Raw genomic sequence first — 26,575 nt, 5'->3', positions numbered from 1 at the left:
GACACAAAATGGTCCATCTACAGAAGTGAAATTCACCTAGATGTGCTTTTTGAGAGTGTGGGAAGAAATGTGGTGTTAGGTACTCTTCCCATAAGCTAAACACATTGTCCAGAAAAAAGGAAGTGCTGAAAAACCTGGTGGGGGGGGGGGAGGATTCCCCATGTCTCTGGTTTGTGTGCATAAGGGGTTTGCGACCCTCCTCCCTCAAACCGTATTCAAACCAAGACAAACCTCTGTGTAACACCCCCATTTTAATTCAAACTGGATTTACGTTTCCATGAATTTGCTGCAGAGCTGTTCATTGCAGTGAGAATGGGGAGAATTGTCTCTAAGTACACAAGCATGTCGGGGGGGGGGCACTCTGTAATCTTTTGTACTCTTTAAAAATTTTTATCAGCATCAAACAGGCGGGAGACATTAACACACACTTCATTTATTCATCCTTCTCACAGAAAGGAGAAAGGGAAGTATTCACTACCCCCGCCCCCACGCCAGCATGCCTGCCTGCGAACACACGTGGCATGTTAGACACATATACCAGGAAGTGGCGATACTTGACAGTAACATCCTTCTCCACTCTGACTTACAGCAAATATATTTAGCAATATTATTTTATTTTGTATGCTGAAGCCGTTTTCTTGTACGTATTCTTTTTAAAGCCACACGTTTTCATTGTCTTTTGCCCAAAAGCTCCTTTTGAAACAAGCAACGGGTTGCATTTAATCAGGGTCACTGTGTCTTATCTCCATTTTGCCAGGCAATGAACAATGCCAGGAATTGAATTATTTGGGCGTGCAGGGCGAGGTGGGGAGGGGGCAAAAGTCATCAGAGGAAACAGGAGGCTTATGGTGAGGGGTGGGGGGTGGAGCAAAAGAAAAGAGGAAGGACCCGCTGCTTTGCCAGAGGGCTACAATGCAGCAAACAGCATGGAGCTGACGGTCACTTGGCCTACTTGTGAGGCCCAGGTCCTGTGCAGTATAGGGCAGGGAAAAGCAGAAGAGGAGAAGCAGCACAAAAGGTGGTTTGTGGCTTAGCTCAAGCAGGTCTGCTAATTGCTCAGACAAGGCAGCCAGTCCGAGCATGAGAAGCTTTTATAGGGCACAGGAGCACCGCTTGACCTACTCTGGCCTGTTGGCATTACGAAGCTTCCTTGGCTGGTCTCCCCGCAGTTCCTTTCTTTGGCCAAAGCCAAGTAAGGCCGGCGTGGGGACAGGGTGAGAATCTGAGGCAGGAGTGCTTGACTGTGAGAGCTCCCCTGCTTGAATGCTGACATGCAGGGTAGAGGCGGGGACCCTGCCCTGCTTCTGCCTGCAGACCCTCGAGCACCTCCCTCTGCCTCCTCTTCCCCAAAGGCCAAAAGCTCACTTTGGGGAAGGTGGCAGTGGCGGGAACTCCATAGATGTGTGTTGTCTTTTTCCTGCCGAGGACTACAACTCCCAGGATGCCGGGCAGGAAAAGACTCCCTGTGCTTCTATGGGAGTTATGAGTCAGACTATTCCCAGTTCAAATCTTGCCTCTGCCACCAAGTCACCTAATGGCCTTTAACAAGCCAGTCTCTCAGCCTCAGTTCCCCAGCTACAACATGGGGGGATGATGATAATGCTGACCTAACGTACAGGGTGGTCGGTAAGGGTTACAACAAAAAAACAAGTAGACTGCTTTCAGCAATAAAACCCTACATACAGTGTCGTGTTTATTTATTATTTAATAGATTTAATCCGTGTATATAGCACTTACTATGAGCTTTTCTACACATGGCATTTATTATGCGCTCATCATTCCCTACTCATGGATGTTTACGAGTTCTTTAGCTGATGTTGTGACCCTCCAGTTTCACTTTTTGTGTCTACAGAACACTTTCAGCTATTTTTTTTTCAGAGCAGGGAAAATGTGGTATTTATTTGTAAAAGCAAAAGAAAATGCCCTTTTCACTAGTGGATTTGCGCTGTTCTGCTATACCACTGTGCCACCTAGAGGTTATGTAGCAGAAAATCAGGACAAAAAACACTCTTTGTGCAATGCTTAGATCTCAGTCCTGTGATGAAACTGAAAGTAGATACAGCGGATTACCAACCTCGTGTAGAAAAGCTCTATATCAAAGGATATATCTAAGCAGTTGTAATTTATACACAAGATTGACTCAGAGCAGGATCTCTTATGTTGTGGCTCCAACGCAGCTGAACCATTTCCAGATAGAAGAAAGATTGGAAGGATTGTTTAGGATAATCTGAAGAAAGATAAGTGGCCCCTGAGGAAGAAAATTTCCAAAACGTGTTGGGCTATGGCCCAAAATACGTGCAAAATAGTGGCTCAGGGGGACAGAGAGAGAATAAGGATTAAGGAACACGGTGCTTCTGAGCACATGCTCAGCCTAGGAATTCGTAATCAGCACCAGAACCAAGTTCATTGGTCCTTTCACATAAAAATGTATTTTTCAGTGACATAATTTAGGGGTGGAGTGGGAGGGGGAGAAGAGGCTTTTTAGTTGTTGCTGATCCACTGCAAATCACCAAGAAATGTATCAGTAGATCCCAATCTACCTTCTGTCAATGCCTGCTTTAACCTGTCCCTGTTTACTAAGTGCTGCTATTGTAATACGCTGCTTTTTTGGAGCCAATATATATTTAGTTGTTTATGACAGTGAAACATGTCTCTCTTCTTCATGTCTCTCTTCCATACGCACAACAGGCTTGTATGCTTGGTAAATGGAGTGCCCACCCCCCACCCCGGCCTACCCTTGCTCCACAGGGACGTGGCTTACCGCAGAGTTGAATCTCAGGTGGCAAATATTACAAGAGATGAACTGCTTCTTCTTGAGTGGGTTGGGTACGCCAAAGGTGTGGTTGATAATTGCTTTCTGTACAGGATCCATCTGGAGCGAAGGATGTGGAGAAAAGCGGATGCCATTAGCTGATGTGTCAGAGACCTCAAATGCTAAAATGGCAGATTTTTAGAAAGACCTGCCTTCAAGGAACCCATTCCACATTTACCTGTTTGCTGGAGAACACATGCATGTCTGCCCCAGAACCCCCCTGCATTGCAGAGGATTCCCACAGGAGAGGGGGAATGCCCTAAGATGCACAAACGTCCTGCAGGGTGCTGGCCCGCATCCTCGGGCCTCGCTGTTGCCCAATATGCACTAAATGTGTGCCCTAGAAGGCCCCCAACACTTCCCCAGCTGTGCATTGCAGAGGAAGCAGGGCACTGCTGGCCAAGATGTCTTTCAGAGGAGATTATCAGCCGTCATTGGTCTTCTAACTGTGGAGCCAATGGCAATCTCTTGAAGAGCCACATGGTTCCATGTGTTTCACTGCATGAAAAGCATTGGTGTGGAAGATCACTCATTTACTCAATGCCAGGGAACAGAGCTTGGACACTCCATGGCTGCCTGATAGCTTAAAAGGAGAGGAAAAGAACTTAAAAACCAGGGTTTAAATAAACAGTCAACTAGATTCAGAAAATTCTGCTGCAAATCAGGGTGAAATCTACATGCGCTACTGCATTTGCTCCAACTCTTGATTTCATTTGTTTCCTCAGTCTTTGCTCTTAGAAGATGTTTAAAAAACCATAATAATTTCAAATAAAATGGCTGCCTTAAGTAATGTGGAAAAAGATTAGAGCAGGGAGTGGGGAAGGGGGGAAAAGGGGAGGGGGGAATGGGGGAACGGGGGGAAAGAGAATATAAAAATAATGTCTGTTTTTGAGCACAAGCATAATCTATAATACAAGTATTGTTCTCTTAGCCCTGTATCTCTAGAAGATTATCTTATCCAAGACCGGCTGTCAGGAAGAAGGGAGAAAGAGATTGAGGTTTGAAGGTGATCGTATTTCTCAGCAAAGCTATTTAGTTGTTCAGACAGGTGCATCGGTCTAGCAGCAAAGCGTGCAGACAAGGGATAATTATCTGGACCCCTAAATTCCAGCCCCAAGGGGAGTGGAATTGGCAATGGAAAATGATTAATGAAGTGATGCCTTCCCATGCTCATGACGAAATTTTTACTCACTCATCTGGAATAAAAATGAAGAGGTATATGCAGAGGCTGAGGCAGGGAGAATGGTGGTGGAGGTGGATCGGAGGCCTTGAGTGATGAAAGGAGCCTTCTATTCCACCCTTGACGGTGGCGTGCCCAAGGCAACAGCCACCTGGTGCAGGGATGCAGTACATGGAAGCAGGCTCAGCATCTGATCACAGGAGGAAAACGGGGAAGGGGTGAGAAGAAATCTGTGCAAGCGCTTACTCTCTACCGCTGGGCCGTGAGGACATATTTCTCATTCCGTCCTCAACAGTTACTAACTCTTCTCTCCAATAAAAAAGCATCCATAGCATCCAATCAGAAAATAAGGACTGCCTTGCTGGATCAGACCAAAGGTCCATATAGCCCAGCAATTTATTTCCACCAGCAGCCACCAGAAGCCCCTTGGAAAATCACAAGCAGGGAATGTAGCTGGTGTTCTTTTACTGTTGTTTTTGGTCCACATTAACTGGCATTCTGCAGTACATCACTTCTGCACATGAAGGCTCTATTTACATATCATGGTTAATAGGCTTATTTATATATAAGCTAATGGGACTAAAACTCCATAGATTTGTCTAATGCTTTTTAAACCTCTATTTTAGATTATTAACCTGCACTCAGGGCTTGTTCTATGTTTTTAACTCTGAAGTTCTATGCACATTTACTCAGAAGTAGGATCTACTGTAGTGCTTACTCCTAAGTAAGCGTTCATAGGTGCGCAACCTAATTTTTGCACAGCGCCTTCATTTTTGAGGTGCTAATGATAATAATCATTATTATTATTATATCGAGTGCCTATCTCCACAATTTGTAAAATGTATCAGTCACCTTTTCACAGAATCAGATGTACAGTTTCCCCATTCTAAAACCAATCAGTTATAAGAGGAAAGCCATAAAGCAATGAGGAACAAAACTGGCACATCGAAGCAATCAGCAATAACTATTCCAGCAATTCAACTTAAGAGTGTTTGGTGAACATGGAAGATTCTTGCCTTGAAATCTAACAGTGCGCTGGCCTGACCAATTTCTCTGGGCAGCCAGCTATGGTGCCTCACATAGAAGGCCCTTTCCCAATCCCTGTTCGGTTACACAGCACACGGGGGGATCTGGACCTCACCAGACATCTCAGATATGTTTTACATGAAGAAATATCTTTTCCTCTCACTTCTATACATCAATTTCTGAGGAGATGCTGAGTTCTAACATCAGGGAACAAGACCTCCCACTGGCATAAACTGGACCTATCCAGTGTCCCAATAGGAGATGAAGTGCTCAGCAACATGGATGCCTATAGTCTGTCCTATAGGTGCCCAAATCCTGCACTTGAACAAAGTCCCCCCAGTTTTGACAGCCTACCCATGGGACCACGCTGGCTCTCAAGATGCCAAGCCTACCCCCTTGGCCCTAAGGGCAAGCTTCTTCAAGAGCTAGCTTTCTGTCCCCTCTGGAGAACAAATCATTCAGGCACTGAATCCTAAGCACTGCTGACACTTCAATGTTGCTTGAAAATTCCAACACTTCCATTTCTAAATTGTTTAGGCAGCCAGCAGCATTCTTCCCTCCTTCTGTATATATACAAACTCCCAATTCAAGAAGGCGAAGCCTCGAGAAAGGCCCTCCTAATTCACACTGAAGGGGAAAACTGTCTCTAAAAACCACGGTTCCTCACGGACTGTTTCTCCTGCCCTTAAAATGGTATCTACCTACCAATTTCTCCTGTTCTTGATGTACCACTCCAGAGAGGTTGCTGGAAAAATCTTCTAGCCCCCCAGCTCAGGGAGCAAACTCTCAGAAAACCCAAGAGCATATTTTGAGGGCAGTGTATTCCAAGAGGTTAAAAAAATATCCCTGCTTTATAATCAATTTGCGTTGACTCAGATTACTTCTGTTTTATCCCTGGGATGTTCCCACTGATATATAAATAGAGACTGTTGAGTTGAACTTCCTGTCAAGACTGTGGAGGTCAGAGATGGAAAAGCAAAAAGGGACACAGGAGGGGCTCAGACTGTGACTTTTTGCAAGTTACTGTTAAATCTCCAACGGATTTGCACATTTGAGAAGGCCTCAGGGCACCTCCTAAGTATGGAATTACTTGTTTGGATGGGAACCATTTCCACTGAATCATCAAACTGGAAGGGTTATCTAGGCCAGTAGTTTTCAACAGGTGGGTCAGGATCCAAAAGTAGGCTGCATGCAACACTAAGATGGATCAGATGACCAAATGGTGCTCACCATTTGCTTGGGGCAGTAAAGGAAAGGGAAAAGAGAGAATGAGTAGAAGAAAAGCAAAGTCTGGAACACGGAGTACAAACTGCCCGGTTCATAACTTCTGGGTTACTTAGAAGTCAAACCCAGGTCACTTCAAGTTCAGGCTCAGCTCAAAACCAGCTTCAGCCTTTTCTGCCTCCACAAGTTGCTTCTTTCCTTTCCCACCAGGTGGTGATGAGAAGTGCTGCTACTCTTGTCGCCTTCGTCGCATCAGCATTGTGGGCACCAAGGTAGTGTCATTTAAGGACCCCAAAGCCTTGGGAAACAATTCCCAGAGACCTTGGCACCCAAGATGCTGTTCTTGTGGTGTTTTAGGGCTACTCAAGGCTGAAGCAACAGATCTTCTCACCACCACTGGCAGGTACGTTCTGGGGAAAAGGGCAGGGGGCAGGGTGGTGGGGGCAGGGTGGCAAAAAAGAGGAAATGCATCACCCTAAAGCGGGGGCTTGTTTGCATAACATTTTGCATACACTAATTTATATGTATACATGCAAATTTAGAAATAATTTCTATAATTTAAATAGAAATAAATGCATCTCGCCATAGTGGAGAAGCCTGTGACTAGGTGACCTGTGTGCCTGCTCAGTCTGTTGTCCAGGTACTAACGGTTAATGTGCAACTACTTCAAGGCCCTTGCTTTCCCTTCTTAGGATCCTTAAACCAGATATGGACTGGACAGTCCTTCAAACAGAGGACAGTCCTTTGTAAAGTGGGACACATAGCCATCCCAGGTCATGGTGAAACTTGGGAGGCTGTAAGGCTTTATATTGTTCAATACATAATCAGGAGTACAAGATCTGGATGTTGGAAAAGGTCAGATCTACATCAAATCTATATGAATCTAAGAAGAGCCCTGCAGGGTCCAAATAAAGGCCTTTCTAGTTCAGGGTCTTGCATAGTATCCAATATGGACTGCACGCCCTGCTGGGTCCCAGTCCATGCACACCCCACCCCACCAGCCCAGGACCACGCGGGGCTGTGATATAGCGCTTCCTGGGGCAAGCCCCGACGCACGCAAAAATGCTCGTATCTGAAAGGAGTGTGACCCGCCCCTTCCGGAAGCCAGCATTTTCACGCGCTCCGGGGCTTGACCCCTGAGGCGCTAAATCACAGCTGCGCACGGTCCTGGGCTGGGTGTGCGTGGACTGGGGCCAGCGGGGCATGGCCCCTATTGGATACTTCCACTTGCTTCCCACCGTGGCCAACCAGATGCCCATGGGAAGCCCATAAGCAGGGCATGAGTGCAACAGCACCTCCCACCCCCACCTTCTGCTGTTTCCCGAAACTAGTATTCAGACAGACGCATGCTGCCTCAGACCCTGGAGATCACATATAGCCACCGTGACAAAAAAGCCACTGATACCTTTTTCCTTCATGAGCTTGTCTAAACACCTTTTAAAGCCATGTAAGGTGGTGACCATCACAGCATCTCATGGTTGTGAATTCCAAAATTTAACCATGCTGAACGTCCTAAATGTCCCACCGTGTAGCTTTGTTGGATTACCTGGGTTCTATATTATGACAGAGAGAAACACATCTCTTTCCATTTTCTCGACACCATGCACAGTTTAATAAACATCTATTATGTCCCCCTTACTTGCCTTTCTTCTAAAATAAAAAGTTACAAATGTTGTTAGCTTTTCTCATGTGGGGAATCAGTCCCCTGATCATTTTGGTTGCCCTTTCCTGCACCTTTTCCAGCTCTACAATATCTTTTTTGAGATGCGATACCCAGAACTCTACACATTTCAAAAGCCCCATAGATTTGTACAGAGGCATCACAATTTTATTCATTTATTCATTCATTTCATTATTTATAAATTACCATCTATGTATCTGGCGCTGTGACAGAACCCTAACCTAAGGGCCTTACGATCTAAAATATTGGCAGTTTTATTTTTGATCTCTTTCCTAATGATACCTGGCATGGCATTTACCTTTTTCACAGCCCCAAGATCTCTTTCCTGGCCAGTCACCACCAGCTCAGACCCCACCAGTTTATATGTGGTCAGGAGTTTTTGCCCCAACACACACTATTTTACACTTACTTGCACCGAACTGCATTTGCCACATTATTGTCCATTGACCCAGTCTGGAGAGATCCTTTTAGAGCTCTTCACAATACTTTTTTGTTTTTACAAGGCTGAATAATATGGTGTCATCCATAAACTTTGCCACCTTTTCATCCACAAACGTTTGCACACTCCCAATTCCAGATTATTTATGAATAAGTTAAACAGCATCAGCCCCAAACAAATTAGATCCTTAGGGTTGAGATTCTTGATATGGGTAAGAAAGTTGGAAGCAGAAGGAACTGCCCTGTTCACCCAGGCAGCAGCAGAAGGTTTGACGCCCAGTATCTCCCCCAGGTCCAGCAAGTCCAGAGGTTTCATGCTGTCTGCCAGTTTCAGAGATGTTGCACATCCCTATTGCCTTCTACATTTGAAGATGGCTTTGAGGCCTGATTAGACACAGTCCAGAGAAGCAACTTGACTAGGTTCCAGCCTCATAATCCCAAGGTTCCTGGTTCAAGCCCTAGAGCCTGACACTTTTCCCTGAAAAGATGGTGCTACAACTTCCCCTAGAAAGTTTATTCCATTGTTTCAGAAACAGATGCTGGATGCTAGTTGAAACAAAATGCTGAACTTGATTCTTCTACAGGTAGCTGTGAAAGTTACCTGGCAATATGTGTTCATTCAGCCCAGGTACAGTTGTGTGCATCATCTGTACCATAGATTAAGCAGGATTCTAGCACTTGTGTACAAATCAGGTATGACTGCATGTAGACAGATTCTCACAGCCATCTGTACGTCCTTGCATACAGGGTAACGTGTAAACACCCCTTTTACGTAACAATTTAAAGTGTAGCCCTCTGCAGGATGCCTGGAGCCTTTTTGTTCCTGTGAACATCCCCTTTCCCTCAGCCTCTCCTACACTACCAAGTTGTTGTGAAGGTAAATAGGGAGAGGATGAAATTAATGTAAGCTACCTTGAGGAGTTTCTTTGAAGGTGAAAGGTGGGATAAAAATGCAATCATAAAAGAATTCGAAGGAGTTTAATGCGTGGATACTTGGCACACTTGTTTGGGTCCCCTAATTAGTTGCTTGCTCATAATTATTTCTTTAAGTGGCAGCATGCCCACTACAGTTCCTCAGTGTTCTGGTAGGGAACTGGTAAAATCAGAATTTGTGTATAGAGCAAGAGAGGCAGCAAACTGCTCCTGTTGACTTTCTGCAGTGAAGACAGATGAAAAGAATTCATTCAGCTACTCTGCGATTTCCTTATCTTCCTTTAGCACTCCTTTAACTCCAGTGTCATCCAATGGTCCAACTGCCTCCCTAGCTGGTTTCCAGCTTCTGAGGTATTCAACTAATTACTCATGTTATAATTGCCCTTGATGTTATTAGGGATATGCTCCTCAAAACCCCTTTTTGCACCCCTTATGGTCTGCTTGCATTTCCTTTGTGTATGTGTTTCTTTTTGTTCTCCTCATTTGGGTAAGACTTCCATTTCCTGAAGGAAGCCTTCTTTTCTCTAATACCTTCCTTGGCACTGCATATTAACCATGCTGGTGATCTCTTGGACTGGGTGCTATCTTTCCAGACCATTCTATCTGAGCTTCTATTATTGTGGTTTTAAGTAACCTTTGAACATTTTGAAGAGATTTAACCCTTTTGACTCCCTCTTTCAACTTCCTTTTTTTAACTGGTTCCCTCATTTTAGAGAAGTTCATCCTTTGAGGTCAAATGTTACTATGCTGTACTTCCTTAGCAATTTTCCACTTAAATATTAATTAAATTTGATAGCACTGTGATCACTGTTTCCAAAAGTTTCGACAACACTCACATCTCATGCTAGGTGCTGGGCAGCACCACACAAGAGTCCAAGGTCGCTTCCCCTCTGGTCAGTTCCATGACCAATTTTCCTATGGCATGGTAGTTCAGGGCATCAAGAAATTTGACCACTTTGTCATGACTGGAACATGCCTTTATCTACTCAGTATGGGGGTAACTGAAGTCACCCATTACTACAACACTTCCTCATTTGGATGCCTCCTTGATTCCATGAAGCTGGAAGCAACCACAGCACAGGATACTATGCCATATCCATATTGCCTAAATAACACATATGTTAAGGTGTGGCCCTTAACAGCTGTAACTGCCTGGCATTTTGAAGCTTGAGTAACATGGAAACCCTTCACAGAGGGGTGGACAATGTTGCTGGGTTGGGGGGCTGCATTGCCCCTGCCCCCAGAACCCACTGTAGGCCACAGCCCTCTGCTGCTGCCAGTGGAAGTGGCCATGTGGCTGGATTCCCAGGGATTCTGCTGGGAAACAAGGTACATGCCCTGTGTCCTAGCAGAACCACCGTTTCGGCAGAGGAGCAGGGTGTGCGAGAATCACGCACCCTTTTTCTCTGCAGAATAGTGCTTCCTCTGGCCTCCCAAAGAGCTGCTTAGCTGACTAAGGAGCATGATTCTGCTGGGAAGACAGTGGTGGGATGGCACCCAACAGGGAGTGCAAAAAAACCTGGGGGGGGGGGGAGGCATGCAGCCCATGGGCTGCGTGTTGCTCACCCCTGCCTTAACACAATGTGTTAAATCAAAAGGTTTTTGTTAATTTCTACCTTCCATAATGCCAGGAAAACTGAATTTGCAAAGCAAATTTTGCAGAGATTGTTACATGAAAGTAACAGAAGAGGGAAGTTAACTGAACACACCTCTCTGGAATCCGCAGCTATTCCATGACCACCAAAAGACCACCCAACAGCTACAGCCTTATCAAATGACCATTCCCATGGTACCATAACAATCCTGAGTGACCTTCATGTGCCTTGTTAAGTGTAGTCAGGCAGCTTAAGCTTTCCATCTGTAACGAAAGAGGACTGGCATAACTTGATGAGCATGAGCGGGTGTAAGAAGGCATCCTGGACTTGCAGCATTTCTATAGATATCACACATAACTTCGGCCCTGAGCATGTGTGTTCTGAGTGACCTTGAAGCCAGCAGAGCAACAGGGTAAGAGTGTTGGACTGGGAGCTGGGAGATCCGGGTTCTAGTCCCCACTCAGCCATGGAAGCTCACTGGGTGACTTTGGGCCAGTCACAGACTCTCAGCCCATCCCACCTCACAGGGTTGTTGTTGAGAAAATGAAGAGGAGGAGGATACTGTAAGCTGCCTTGGGTTCCTTGCAAGAGGAAAAAAAGCAGGATATAAATGCAATAAATAAAAAAATGCAATAAATAAATAAATGAGCCAGCAAAGAAGGCTGAAGAAAGCAGCGGCACATCAGCAACAACTGCAGGTTGACGAGTGGCTACCAGCTGGGCTCGGACAATGAGAGCCAGTCTTGCTGCTGCCTAGCACGGCTTTTAGATTGGGTCAAGGAAAACTCACCGTGTTGAAGCTGGGAAAGAGGCTGAGTGGGGGTGTCCCATTGAGGCGGAAGGTCAGGAAATGCTTGATGTCCAGGGGCGGATGCGGAGGCCGTCCTGGGATGGGAAGCGATGATAGGAGGGAGCTATTGTGGCTGGCTGGACCTGAGTGACAAGAAGAGAGGAAAGGTAAGAAATACTGCAAGTGCAAAAGGCGACACACTGGAAGGAGAAAGAGACTGGCTGATGTTGCTCCTCAGAGCAGCCATCCTCGGACGGCGTGCTGAGTGAGAGCTGCTGGCATGCTGTACGCGAGCCCAATGCACCCACAGCAGATGGAGCTCCCCATGGCACGTGTCTTGTTTTCCTGTCATGCCCTCTGCAATCATGTTTTCATTGCCCATGGTTTTTAGCTACCTTGTAGAGTCATTTGGGCAGAAAGTTGGAGTCTAATTCTTCTCTTTTTACATAAAAATAAACTATCTAAGTGACTCATTCCTCAGGCTTTGCTCCCAATGCAAGGGCAGAGCAGAATTTCTCACCCCAGCAAATTGGATGATTAAATTACTTCCAAGCCAGGGATGCAGCAGAATTATCCGTGGGAGGCTGCCTGTTGCACCCCTGCATGATTTGCCACCCTGGGCTTGCCTCCTTGCAGTTATGACACCATAGCAATGACTCAAGCAGACACAGGGCAGGATGGGCTCCCCCCGGGGCCGGTCATTCTTACTGCTACATCGTGGGTGCAGAACCTCAGGCCCAGGGACCAAATCCCTCCCACCTGTTCCTCCCCAATCACTGCTTGTTTGGTGGTTTTCCGGCTTTTGTGCATTTTACCCCCATTCTAAAAGCTTGAAATGCCTCCCCAAGCGCCCAGCTACTGGCAGGAAGAGCTTCAAGCTAAACTGTCCCGCTTGAAGCAACCCCCTTTCGCCTTTGGGCCCCTGTTGCCTTCAGCCCCACCCACCGCTGGATTGTGGCCCAGGAGCTTCTCCAGCATGGAGCTTGGCCTGGGGCTGAAAGGGGTTCTGCACCCCGCTTGACATCGTCCAAAGAGAAAGCTCTTCGGCTGCAGGAGCGGAGCGCGCCTCCAGCTTCTGTTCAGAAAGGCACCTCAGACACGTGCGAAGGGCTGCCTTAAAGGCTCGTTTCCACAGAAGAGCATTTTGCATTGTCCTTGGCAGCCACTGTTTTCAAAGGCCACAGTGGTCCAACCATGCTGATGTTAACTGGCCCAGAAACTGGCCACCTCCTTCGTCTGTCACCCAGAAAAACAGCAAATGGAGGGTAGACACTGAGACAGAAAGTGATTACAGACTCTATAGGGATAGGAAAGAAATCACTGTTTTACCTATCTTGGGTGTAAATATACATAAGGGCGCAATCCTATGGCCACTTGCGCAGCTAGATGGCCATAGGATTGGTCGGTTTCTGGGAACCAGCTTTGGAGCCCACGCTCCAAATTCAATTCCCAGAGAACTGCTTCCCCACCTCCTCCCCTACCGCCTTGTAGGCGGCGTGGATCATCCCCATGCTCTGTGCTCGGAGGAGCAGCATGGAGTGGAGCAAAAGGGGGTGGTCCCGGGGGAGGGGCGGGGAGTGCCGGTACGATGCTTCCTATGCATTGTCCAGCCTCCCCTCCCCCACTCCAAAGTCCCATGGCTAGATATCCGAAATCAGCCACCTAGCCACGAATGCAGGGCGGCTGGAGCGCAGAGGAGACAATCCCCACCACACTCCGCTCACCCTGAATTAGATAGGCGGTTGCCTCCAAGTTCAGAGGTGGCCACCTGTCCCAACAGGATTGCTCCCTAAACCATTCACACCACACACCCAAAGGGCGAGTGTGAACAACCGTTTCCCCACTGTTCTAACTAAGAGGTATCTTCATGATTGGAAATAGCCAGTGTGATCTCTCCTTACTTTTCCTTCCACTAGACTGGACACGCTTAGCCCCTTCGGCCTTCCCTCAAAATACTTTGCTTTTGTAGACCCCTTTGAACCTTTTCTAATACATTGCATGCTTGTAAAATGGAAATTTCTGGTGGCCTCCACCACAAGGAGGCCAGTGTGTGCTGGGCTAGTAGAATGTATTTTGTTGCCCACCATGATATGAAACTTTGCTGCCTCTGCATTTTCTTGCACTTGAGGAGACAGGCTGTGTGGCCTTGCCTGATAGCCACACAATATCCATCTTCCACACAACTGAATAGAGTGAAGGGAATAGGTTGACCTTTATCCCGTTTTTTAAAAGATTGAAGATAATGCGCTATCAAATTACCGTGCTTGAGTTCCACTCGAGTTCCCTCTGTGAAAGGAGGAAAACCCGCAATAAGGGGAGCTAGACCACAGCGCCATCTAGTGGCTGTATAATGAAACATATGGAAGACTCAGATAAGGGGGGAAAGGAGTGGGAGGAAGGGAGTCTGTTCTGATCCTGCATTTAAAATGGAAGCAGAAAACCCCATTTTAAATGCAGGATTTCAGGCTGGTGTAGAGATGCTCTCTGAAGGCAGCAGAGGGAGCAGGAAGGCGGGGCATCAGTAAGAGATGTTCTCCTGCCTACCAGAAATGGCTAACCTAGCTACCCTTTAAAATCCTGGCTAACCTTAAAAAAAAAAATCCATAATTGCTCCGGTGCCTGCCCTGTATTGAAGAGCACAGAGCTGCAGCAGAAGGGGGCGTCCCCAGCAGGGGTGGGGGAGGTCAGTGGAGGGGCGGGAGGAAACCCATGTATGGATGAGGTCTGTGTAGGGGGGCTGGGGGTGTCTGTGTGGATGAGCTTTGTGTGTGTGTGCTGTCTGGGGCTGGGCGGGGATGTCTGTGTCATGTGGCTGTCCTGTGTGGGGCGTGTTGCTGGAACAGGGTCTGAAGGAGAGATTTTGTGTAGATTCCCCCCTCTCCCCATTGCTGGAGGTTCAAAAGATTGCTCTTCCTCTGGGGATCCCTGGGTTCCCCAACACCAGCGCCAGCTGCCACTGCTAGTCACTATTCTGTTTCATACTCACAGGGATGCTACCAACATTTTCCTTGTCTCACGTTTCTCCTTGGGTTTTGGATTTCCAATTTGCAGGACCTTTGTTTCCAAAGTGAAGCAGAGGATGGCACTGGGTTGCTGAAGGCTGCAGCAGGAATTCTTCATTGTCCTGGTTTTTGCTTTCACGTTTTGTACGGAGTGATGTGTGCCATTTACCGCAGCTTCCAGTTCATCCCACTCCCTCCGCCTTTCCATACCAGGCCGCACGTGAGCATTGCCGAAACAGTCCGATGCAAGGTCTTACTAATGCGTGTGTGCACTTGCGTGTATTTATAAGCATCATGAAAAAACAAACTCTTGTATCAAGATTCTCTGTGGATAGTGTTTTCCAATGTACAGAAGCGCATGTCAGCACAGCAGCAGGACACTGCACAACGAGGAACTGTGATACCATCACGTGCACAATCACATACATATTTTGTGTGCGTTGGTAACGTAGTGGGGAAACATGGGGGGCAGGGGGAGGAGATGCAAATGAATGGAAAGCTGCAGCAAATTTTGGAATTAATGTTAGAAATTCTCCTCTCACTCAGGAGGAGTGCAACATGGGGCACAGCGCAGAAGGGGAACAATAAAGGCCCAAGATGATGGAAATCCTCTCCTCCCCAGTTGCAATGGCTCCATAGATCAACTTGCCAGGGGCAAGCGTGTCCCATCCCTTTAGATTGGCAACAGGCACAGAAGCTGACAGATCCCAAGCCCCCAGCTCTCCAGGAATCCTCGTGAACTCCGGGGAGACCTCATCCACTCTCTTGCACAGAAGGGTTGGGGCCACTGGGAGGGGGGGCAAGTCCAGGCTAAGTTTTGGAGCACAGAGGGCATCCCTACATGCCTCAGATGCTAAAATAACTTGACTGGCCTGAGATACTGGGGGGGGGGGTCAGCCCTGTCACTGCAGCTCCTTTCCACCTCCCGCCCCCGCCACCTGTGGCATTGATGGAGGGAATGAAGCCTGCGAGTCACTGCGCTATTCCATCCAGGCACCATCAGGCTCTAGGAGCCCCCAGGCCCCCTGGAGCTGGAGAGACAAGGAGTGTAAAATAGTCACACCTTTTGCCTCATCCAGGAACCTCTCCAGCTAGGGAATGGGAACTCAGCCCAAGGGCGGGGCTCTGGGAGGAGTTTACATTTTCGGATGGGAGGGTTATCCGGAAGAGCAGACCAGCAATTTCCTCAGGAACCACTTCCTCCAGGAAATGGATGATCACCCCTGGGGTCCCCCCGACCTCACAGGTGCCTCTGGCGTGATTGCTGCCACCATGTACCCCAATGCCAGGAAATGAGTCACCCCCACAAAAATCTCTGTGGCGTCACAGCAGTGCCTGGAGGATGCAGCAAAGTGTAACTCTTGTGCTCCGTATACTGCTGTTGACAGACGCTCCTCCTGAGAAATGGCAGATTAGTGCCGTGTCTTGGGTGGGCCAGCAGAATCACAGAATCATAGAATAGTAGGGTTGGAGGGGGCCTACAAGACCCTCGAGTCCAACCCCCTGCTCAGTGCAGGAATCCAAGTCAGAGCATCCCTGACAGATGGCTGTCCAGCCTCATCTTGAATGCCTCCAGTGTGGGAGAGCCCACCGCCTCCCCGGGGAATCGGTTCCATTGTCGTATTGCTCTGACATTCAGGAAGTTTTTCCTGAGGTGCAGCCGGAATCTGGCTTCCCTTGAAATGCAAACAATAGCTCTGGAGGGGTGATTTTTGTTGAGACTGTGGTAGGGAGAGAAAGAGTGAAATGCCCCTCCTTGCAGTCCAGAGCCTGCTCTGGTTTTCTCATGGCTGCTACTTACATAACAAAAAAGTGCGCATTTGCTTTCATACAATTAACATCCTGTTTAAGTTGATCTTCAGTTATGCTCAAAATACTACACATATAAGGCCTTTGCACATGGCCTAAATCTCAGCAAGCTGGTAAGGTAAACCTGTGTCTAAGACAGGGATGTCTGTTGCGTGGGAATCTGGCCCTTTCAGGGCCTGTCGGATTCCTGCTCTGCCCCCGGCTTGGCTTGCCCTTACAAGCTGGGGGCCCGCTTCTGAAATCCAGAAACTTGGTCAGGGTTTTTTCCCCCTAGGGCTGTAATCTGCACACATTCCAGGTTAAAGGGGAGGGGGAAGTTCCTGCCGCTGCCAATACGCACAACCCTCCCTCTGTTTCTGCTGGTGCCAACGCTGTCAGGGAGAGAGGGACAGTTGCGTGGTGGTGGTGCAGTGGCAGCAGTGTGGCAGGAACACCCTGTTGCCACCGCCACCACACAATGTTTCCCCTGTCCCTGCTGGCGCATGGCGCTCCCCTCCCACCCTGCCACCGTGCAACCACCCCTCTCTCCTTCATGGTGTTGGCACTGGCAGGGACAGAGGGAGCATTGCACCATGGCAGTGACAGGGTGGGAGGGGAGTGCCATGGCCGCTACTGTGCAAAGGCAGAAAATCCGCCAGCTGGCCCAACTCAATGTGGACCAAATTGGACCAGCTGGTGCATGTCAAAGCAGAGTCCGGGGGCTGTGCTGCCCCAAATGGATTCCTCCAACATCCCTAGTCTGAGGTGCCCCAAAACAGACTGTGGGTAGGGGGCTCACATAATTGAATGCTCCTCCCTACAAAAAATGTATGTGTTGGCACATAACTATCATGTCAGAGAGGTGGCCAGGCAAGAACCCATCTCTCTTACATCTAGTTTTCTGTGTGGAGGAGTTGGCTTTTGCTTTTGTGTGGGGAGGAACTTCCCCTCATTTAACCCCCATTTGCAATCTGAAGTGGGACCGCCCAGACGTATCATAATGATTAGCATTTTGCTAGTTAATGAATACAGAACATTAAAGAATACACTTTGCTTTTCCCACCAGTTGATGACTCAATTCTTCTCCCCCTAATTCTGCAGGTGAATTCTTCTACACCCCCCTTTCCAGGTTAATGTTATTTATTTAATGTTATTTGCCAGTATTAAACAGGAAGGGAGGAAAGAGAATGGATCAAAGACCATAAAGAAATCTCCTAAAAAAAAACCCAGTGTGTACATTTTCCTACCGATATAACGGGCCCAAAGATGCCTGGAGGGCCCAAGTGGCCTCTTTCTAGCAGATTGAGCAAATTTGTTCCTGTCTTTATAGAGTAAACTGCTCTCCAAACCAGCTCTGGCTCCAGGGGGGTAAGCTATGGCTTGCTCCATCAGGCATGTACTGATCAAATTAATGCCAAAGTCACCCGGAAGGGAAAGCTGGGGAACAGTAGGAGAAAAACACACGTTTTTCATGTTGTCATTTTTAAAGCAACAAACAGGCATGCAAATGATGAATTATTTATTACATTTTTATCCTGCTGTTCCTCCAAGGAGCTCAAGGAGGCATATAGGGTCCTCCCCAACCCATTTTATCCTTACAACAAGCTTGTGAGGTAGATTTGGCTGAGAGACAGTGCCTGGCACAAGGACACCCAGTGAACATCATGGCTAAGTCAGTCTCCCCAACACTCTAACCACTACACCACACTGGTCGTCTGACACAAAAGCAAAATAAAAAATGAAAAGTGTGTAAGTATGTGTATTGCACATATAAAACACATATAATTATTTTGTAGGGTTTGGAAGGAGGTTTCTGCCTAATACCATTAATCAGAGCAAAAATGATAATGAAAACAGAAGGCCAGGGTTGCACTTGCATAAGTAGTATGTGGAATGTGGCTGTTTCTCATTTTTAGAAACAAGCTTCTAGACAAGACTGTGGAACAAGACATCCCAAAAATGTATTGATCATTTTACTAAATACTTAAAAGTAGGCATGCAGGAGACGTCCACAGTGGATTCAAAGGAGTTCAGATTTCTATGGATACAACGTTGCAGCGGTCCATCTTTTCCCAAGTTCTGTGGATTCTGCAGACTTGCAGACCGTTTTTTACAGGGGGGGGGGGGATTTGCGCTAATGGGCATTAGCAAAAGTTTGCATTGGTGTGCATTGTAAACAGGAATGAAATTCTTGTACATCCATAAAAACAAATCTGATTCTGTCAATGAGGGGATGATGGAACAAAAGACGCCAGACCGTGAACACAGATGGAACAGACTTCACAAAATCTACACACACACCCGTAAAAGACCACAACAAGAGTGGTCCAGGAGTGGGGAATGTCACCACAGACTGCCCAGATAGCAGCTCCTTTCCCTATGGGCCTTGTTACTACCCCTCCTTCCCTTTAAAGCCTTAATGCTGAATGCAGATTAGTTGCCATTTCTTAGTGCATTTGAACAACCCTTTTCTGTATGCAATGGGTACTTCAAAGTATGCTAAAAAGGGCAATCCTGGAGATATTATAGTGAACCAAACTTTGGATTGTGGACACACAGTTTCTGAAGTAAAACTGAAGACACATTTCATGCTTACAACCAACAGCTTTACCTTTTGAAATAAGTAAGACTAGGAATGATCTGTCCTCTCCCCCCGCCCCTCCAAAATGAAATAGTGACTGAGGTTTTCCTCCTAACTGGATGCACAACAGCTGGCAGTGACTCATGCAGATATACAATGAACTCCTCTCAAAGCAGGTAATCTTGCTGTGCATCTGCATCAGAAGCATCCAGTCATAGCCAGAATTACCAACTCAAAGTAGAGGCTGATTGGAAGGAAATGAGACTGGAACAAGGAATCTTCCAAGGATGCAGCAGGCAGTCTCCTCTGTGGTTAGGGTGCACAGCAGCCTTTAATTATTTATTTAAGTAATTTGTGTGGGGCTCACCAGCAGTTCTCTCATGGCAAGCAGTTTCGACATTACTGTTCTAGAAAGTGGCAATTTTATTACGTTCGTGGTAGTGTATATGGTATTAAGACCATTACAGTGGTGTTTCTGGATTAGTTAATTCAGGTCAAAGTTTTACACAATGTGACAACGCACAACCTTTACTGCTGGTGCCAACACTGCAGAAGCACTGACTTTACCAACCCGACAGTCCACCTTTTCATCTGAAAGTGCAAGTACCCTGCAATTACAAAGTAAGGCCTGGAAGTGTGCAAGCCATGCCCGAATGCTTCACCCAGAATGGTTTGCCCTGGAGGTCTTAAAGCCCCTGAATATGCTGGATATAGAAGCCAAGGGAAGCGCCTTCCTCGCACACCTGAGGGGCAGGAGAGCACGCTGCCGGGCTCTGAGCCCTGGCTGGCTGTTCCAGCCTTCACTGTGAGAGTCTGAAGCAACCCACTGAGCATCAGAGGCAGCGTGGAAGCCCCCACTGGAGAAGGCAACGGGGCAGAAGGAGAGGGTGTTCAGGAGCGCCAGAGCACGTGGCTCCAAACCAGAGGGCTGCCTCCCTTAAGATCCTTCTGCCTCCGGCTGCGGAACAGCACTTGGGTACTCATCAGGACTGCCTGGAGGGGTTATGGGCTGTTCTGGGAACCCTGGGAGCTCTCCACGGTCCTGACTCTAGCCTGGAATTCTGCTATCTGACACAAGCTGCGTCGCGTTCTCTGCAGCTTACTAACCACGCCGGGTCACTCGCTGCTTTCTTCAGGAACGGCTCAGCATGCCATAGGCTCTCAGCTTCACCACAGCAGCACAGCGGTGGCAATGTTTGACCAAAATTCCCCAAACCACATTGTGCAACATCTCTGTTCTCTGCATAGCTCCTTGCTCCTTTTCTAGGATTAACAAATGCAGAATTATGAAATATATGAAATTATGAAAAATAAACATACCTATGCAAAACTTTGCTCTCTTTGCACAATTCATGGAATCAGATACTTCTGCTGTTCTTGCCGTATAATTTTGGGTGACATAGAGGTTTGTTTTTTCTTAATGGAGAGAACCTGGCAGACCGCCAGTCCCTGCAGGACCAGGCCCCCAGGTACCGAGCCAGCTGTGCTGCTCCACCTGCCCCTCCCTGGAGGGGCTACATAAGCTGGCTGGCTGAGGTGGCCTGGGAGAGCCAGGGCCTGCAGGAGAAGCCACCACCACCGGGGAAGAGGCGGGCCTGCTGCTGCTGCTGCTGCTGCTGCTGCTGCTGCTGCCGCCGCCGCCGCCGCCGCCGCCGCCGCCGCCGCCACCACCACCACCACCACCACCACCAGGCCTTCCCTGTGGACTTCCCTGCCTGGCATTATTTTTAAGGGGATTTTTAATTTTTTTTGTTTGTTTTGTTGTTTTTCTGGGGATTTTGTTGTGTTTTTAGGGGTGGGTAGCCTGCCTGATAGGCGGGAGCGAGGGGGCATGTGACCACCTGATAGAGGCAGTGGGGGGAGTGTTGGGGGCCAGAAGATACCGAGGCTGGGCGGCAGGCACTGGCAGAGCGCTAGGGGCAGGCCATGCCAGGTAAGGGGAGCAAGGGAGAGATGTGTAATATCTGTCCCCTGCTCCGGGCCTGTCCAGAGCCAAAGGATGGTTGGGGGAGGCGTGACCCCATCTTCTGGCCTTCGTTTGCTGCTCTGCAATGCCAGGTCTGTTACCCAGAAAACCTCCCTCATCCATGACACGATCCTGGATGAGGGTGCAGACCTGGCATGTATTACGGAGACCTGGCTGGCCGAGGCTGCTGCTCCAACCCTTGCAGCCATGTGTCCAGCTGGATTTTCGTATGCACAGCAGCCGAGGGCTGGGGATCGGGGAGGGGGAGTGGCTGTTATCTACCGAGAGTCCTTGGTCTTCACCAGACCCCCTCTCCGGGAGACCAAGGTTGCTGCGTGCATGTGCTGGAGGTTGGGCCTGAAGGGCAGTCTGGGGATTCTGCTCGTGTACCGTCCACCCCGCTGCACAACTGACTCCCTGGCCGAGGTGCTTGAGGTGGTCTCTGATGTGCGTGTGCAGTCCCCTAACTTATTGGTGTTGGGGGACTTCAACGTACATTCGGAGGCCATCCTCACAGGAGCACCTCGGGACTTCATGGAGACCATGGCCTCCTGGGAGCTTCACCATATTCTAACTGGGCCCACCCATGTAGCCGGTCATGCACTAGACCTTGTGTTTGTTTCTGGAGAAGAGGGGAGTGATCTGGAAGTCGGGGGTATATCCACCACCCCCTTGTCATGGTCAGATCACTATCTGGTGACGTTGGACTTCTCGGTTCCACAACCCCTCTGCAGGGGTGGAGGACCCATTAAAATGGTCCGCCCCAGGCGTCTTATGGATCCAAATGGATTCCTGAACGCGCTTGGGGATTCTCTGGGGCATGCCAACGGCCACTCGGTCGAGACCCTGGTGGGTGGCTGGAATGCCGCAATCACTGGGGCATTAGATTAGGTGGCTCCGAAACACCCTCTCCCCCTGAACAGGGCTCAGACTGCACCATGGTTCAATCCGCAGTTACGAGCTCTGAAACAGGAGGTGAGACTGCTAGAGCGCCGGTGGCGGAAGTCTCACTCCAAAGACGATCAGACACGGGCTAGAGCTGTATCTTCAGCCTATCACATGGCGGTGAAGGCAGCAAAAAAGGAATATTATGCTGCCTCTATCGTGTCTGCAGAGTGCTGTCCCAGGAGGCTGTTCCAAGTGGTCCGGAGCCTGGTCGGTCCTGTGGCTCCGGAACCACTGGAGCATTCTAAGGCCTCCTGTGAGGCCTTGGCAAGGCACTTTGCAGATAAAATTGATCAGATTAGGTGTGTTACTCTGCACACTGTGGATACAGTTAGTGAGCAAGAGGCGGCCTGTGGCAAACCAGTTTTGTGGGATTGGTTCCAGCTTCTTCCTCCTGATGAAGTGGACAAGGTGCTTTCATCTGTACAGCCGACCACCTGCTTACTTGATCCTTGCCCATCTTGGCTCATTATGGGCTGCAGAGAGAGACTGGGTGAGGGGATCAGAGTGGTGGTGAACGCCTCCCTTGAGGAGGGAGTGATGCCATCAGCCCTCAAGGAGGCAGTGATAAGACCACTCTTAAAGAAGCCCTCCTTGGATCCTCAAGTTCTGAACAACTTTCGCCCAGTCTCAAATCTGCCATTTTTGGGCAGAGTGATTGAGCGGGTGGTGGCGGTGCAGTTGAAGGCACACTTGGAAGAAACTGATTATCTAGACCCATTTCAGTCGGGCTTCAGGCTTGGGCATGGGACAGAAACGGCCTTGGTCGCCTTGGTGGATGATAATGAGGAGGGCTCTGGATAGGGGTGAATGCTCCTTCCTTGTTCTCCTCATCCTCTCAGTGGCTTTTGATATTGTTGACCACGGTATCCTCCTGGACTGCCTGGAGGGGTTGGGCACTGGAGACACCGTATTGCGGTGGTTCTGGTCCTTCCTCTCCGGCAGGTACCAGAGGGTAGCACTGGGAGAGGAGGTTTCGGACCTGTGGCCACTTACTTGTGGGGTGCCACAGGGTTCCATCCTCTCCCCGATGCTATTTAACATCTATGTGAAGCCACTGGGGGCTATCATCGGGAGGTTTGGGGTGCAGTGTCATCAATATGCGGATGACACGCAGGTCTACCTCTCGTTCAAATCTTCACCAAGGTTGGCCGTAGAATCCCTGTCCAAATGTCTGGAGGCGGTGAGTGGCTGGATGGGGAGGAATAAGCTGAAGCTGAACCCTGACAGGACCGAGGTACTTTTGGTGGGAGACAAGAGGAGGCTGGGGGATGTTGACCTGGTGTTGAATGGGGTATGGCTACCCTTGAAAGACGAGGTCCGCAGCCTGGGGGGTCATTTTGGACTCCCAGCTGTCCATGGAGGCTCAGGTGTCAGCTGTGAGCCGGACAGTGCTGTATCAACTCCATCTGATACGGCAGCTGCGCCCCTTTCTTCCCGACCATCTGCTCCCATCGGTAGTACATGCCCTGGTCTCCTCTCATTTAGACATTTAATGCGCTCTACGTGGGGTTACCCTTGAAGATGGTTCGGAAGCTGCAGCTGGTGCAGAATGCGGCGGTTTGCCTGATTAAAGGCAGCCACCGGCAAGATCACATCACTCCAGTGCTGAAGGAGTTGCACTGGTTACCAGTTGTTTTCCGGGCCAAAGTCAAGGTGTTGGTTTTGACCTTTAAAACCCTATATGGTTCCGGCCCAGCCTATCTTAAGGAGCGCCTCCAGTAGCACCAGACAGGCCGCTTAACAAGATCAGCCTCAGATGGCCTTCTCTCTGTCCCATCAGCCAGGACAGCTAGACTGGCGGGGACAAGGGAGAGGACCTTTTCTGTGGTGGCCCCCACTCTGTGGAACTCCCTCCCTAGGGAACTCCATCATGCCCCCTCTTTAATGAGCTTCCATCGTGCATTAAAAACGTGGTTGTTCAGGCAGGCATTTGGGGTGGGTTAGGGTATTTTAGAAAATGTTTTTATTGTAGAATTTTGTTGTTTTAAACTGTTTTATTGTATGTTGTACATCGCCCAGAGTGGCTGGGTGACCAGCCAGATGGGCGATTAATAAATTTAATAATAAAAATAAAGAAACAAAGAAAGAAACACATCACCCTGTCTTTTCCCCTGCATATTAGTATACCTCCTAACACTTCTTTCATAGCTCCCACAGGGGGAAATAGAAAGGACGAAGTTCGAAGTTTTGCAAGCCCTACTGAAGCATCCAAATTGTTGGTTTGATTGATGCGTGGCATATTTTGCATCCTACAGAGAGAAATTATAGCTTTATTTCATTGGTTCATCATAATTGTTTTCAGCTAGATTATTTTTTGTTCTCTTCATCTTTGTTACATCAAATTAATACTTCTAAGACTGATTCTCTGGTAGTTTTGGACCATATCCCAATTTTCCTACAGCTGCATCTTTCAGATTCACCCAGGCCCACCAGTCTTTGGTGCCTTAATATCTATTGTCTTAATGATGAGGTGTTTAAATCGCAGATCTTAGTTGAGTTACTGCAGTACTTTGAAATTAATGTGGGTACAGCTAGCTTTTGCGTCACTGAATGGGAGGCCTGTAAAGTTTTTCTTTTAGGCCAAATAATTGCCTATGCATCTCATAAGAAAAAAATAGTACAATGCATCAAACATATTTGACCGATATGCTGAAAACTCTTATATCCCATTTTGCTCCTTGCCCCACCCTGCAACTTTAGCAGGACTTAAAGTATGTTAAATATGCACCAAAAATATTCTATCTCAGTAGGCAGAATCTGCTTTAACTTGTTTTTGCCAGGTATATTGGGAAAATGGTGAGTGTCCAGGTAAGATTCTGGCACATCGTCTCAAAGGTCAAAAGCTTAGAATTTCCACTATAAAGGATGAGAGTAATATGATATACACCTCCCCTGCAGATATAAATTTACAATTTTTAAAATTCTATTCTGACTCAGCAACCCCTCCCAAGGACATCAAGGCCCTGTTTACCTCACTACTGTGGGCAGAGCTAGAGATAAGATACCTTCTCACCAAAGGTTTCTTTCCTTCCTCCTGCAGGTTTTGCTTTCCTCAAGGACATCCCTTTTTCCCTCAGTCCCAGACATTCTTCCTATACAGGCAGCCTTTCAGAAGGATGGGATACTGTTGGCTCCCTTCCTATGCTTGCCAGGATCCCTCCATTAGTAGGCTGACCATATGTACCGTTTTAAACATGACAGTACCATTTTTTTCATATTTCCCGACTGTCCCGTTGTTTTAATATAAATGTCAATTTTGTCCTGTTTTTATTTTTTTGTAAAAAACTGAACGCGTTTATCATAAGGCTCTGTGCTAATCAATGCGTGCGGTAAAACTACTAGTGTGACGAAAGAGGAAGGTCTGTTTCCTTTGTCCAGCCAGGGCCAGGCTTCTTGAGCGAGTGACGATCAGACGCCGCCCCCTTGCTTGTCTGCAGTGGTGGGGAATTCGAGAGGCGGTCGCTGAGCCCCATTCAGCGTGTGGGAGCCAGGAGGGTGAGTCTTACTGTTATTTCTACCATCATTCTGCCCATAGAGATTCTTTCTGCCCTACATTCAGTTTGATTTGGACTTTTCAGACTCATATTTCGGTTCAACAGGCTGTTAGCTATTTTTTTATTACAGCAGAACTCTCCAGTGGGACATTAGCATATACTGGCTTGTGATAGCAGTCGGGGTGTTCATTCCTTCTTTTTTCCTTTTTGGTGTATGTTTATGATTTTTTGCAGTGTGACCACTGCAGTCCTGCATTACAGTGTTCAGTGTGGTATGCCATACAGATTTGTTTACTGCTCATGTGATATTTTATAGGTATTTTATATATGTATATTTATGAGTGGTTTTTGTGTGTATATGCAATAAATTAGTGTTATTCATTTACGCCCCTTTCCATGTTCTTTTGCAGTGAGTTTAGGTTGTTTTTTAGGTCTCTTATAGCCTAAAAGACCACAAAGGGAGCTGCAGTTGTTTTGTTATATTGTGGTTTTGCATGAATATGGAATGTTACATAACCCTGTCCTGTTTTTGTCATCCCAATATCCCATTTTTGTCTCAAGAAATATGGTCAGTCTATCCATTAGCCACCCTCTTCCTCCTCTGACCTCCCCCGGCCCCCGGTTTCATCTTGGGAAAGTCTTTATATTCCCTTAGGACATTCAGCTGGCCCCTCATGTCAGTGATGCTACATCATGTCTGCCCTGGCTGTGTTAACGTTCTGCCAAATTGGTTTCCTTGCGGAGCTGCCAAGGAGATACATACCACCCAACATTAGCATGACTAACATAACAGTTAGGAGCAGGCTTGATTCTTGATAGCTTGCATTTTCTATGAGACAAAAGTGTATGGGGGACAACTGAGATAAACCTGCCCACTAATTAAGATACATGAATGGAGGAGACTTCTCTATATCCCAATGATGTCTCTGGATTCATCCATTTTCTTTCCTTCAAATAATGGCTGCCATTCAGACCTATGGGGAAATGCAATGTATTCTTGCAGTGTGTCACAATTCCCTTAGCCCCCACTTCACTTCACTTCAATGCCCAAACATACATAGACGAGGCTTCAGTCTACAGCTTTTAATCCATTACTTCACAGGGTCATACAGATGCA

At 47.8% G+C, this 26,575-nt stretch overlaps 1 protein-coding gene across 1 annotated transcript in view; it reads right to left on the bottom strand.

Moving 5' to 3' along the window:
* The window catches only part of ZNF385C (zinc finger protein 385C), a 142,747-nt gene that overhangs the window by 17,021 nt on the left and 99,151 nt on the right, over window positions 1-26,575 (bottom strand). The window contains exons 2-3 of the mRNA XM_084808227.1: window positions 11,680-11,822; window positions 2,762-2,872 (exon numbers count right to left, since the gene is read on the bottom strand). Of these exons, the coding sequence (XP_084664353.1) occupies window positions 2,762-2,872; window positions 11,680-11,822 (254 nt within the window). The remainder of the gene's footprint in view (window positions 1-2,761; window positions 2,873-11,679; window positions 11,823-26,575) is intronic.

This window comes from Heloderma suspectum, chromosome 6 (assembly GCF_057233095.1).
Source record: "Heloderma suspectum isolate Gila_16-S chromosome 6, 16-S_ref, whole genome shotgun sequence".
NCBI lineage: Eukaryota > Metazoa > Chordata > Lepidosauria > Squamata > Helodermatidae > Heloderma > Heloderma suspectum.
This window is presented reverse-complemented; position numbering and strand designations above follow the sequence as displayed.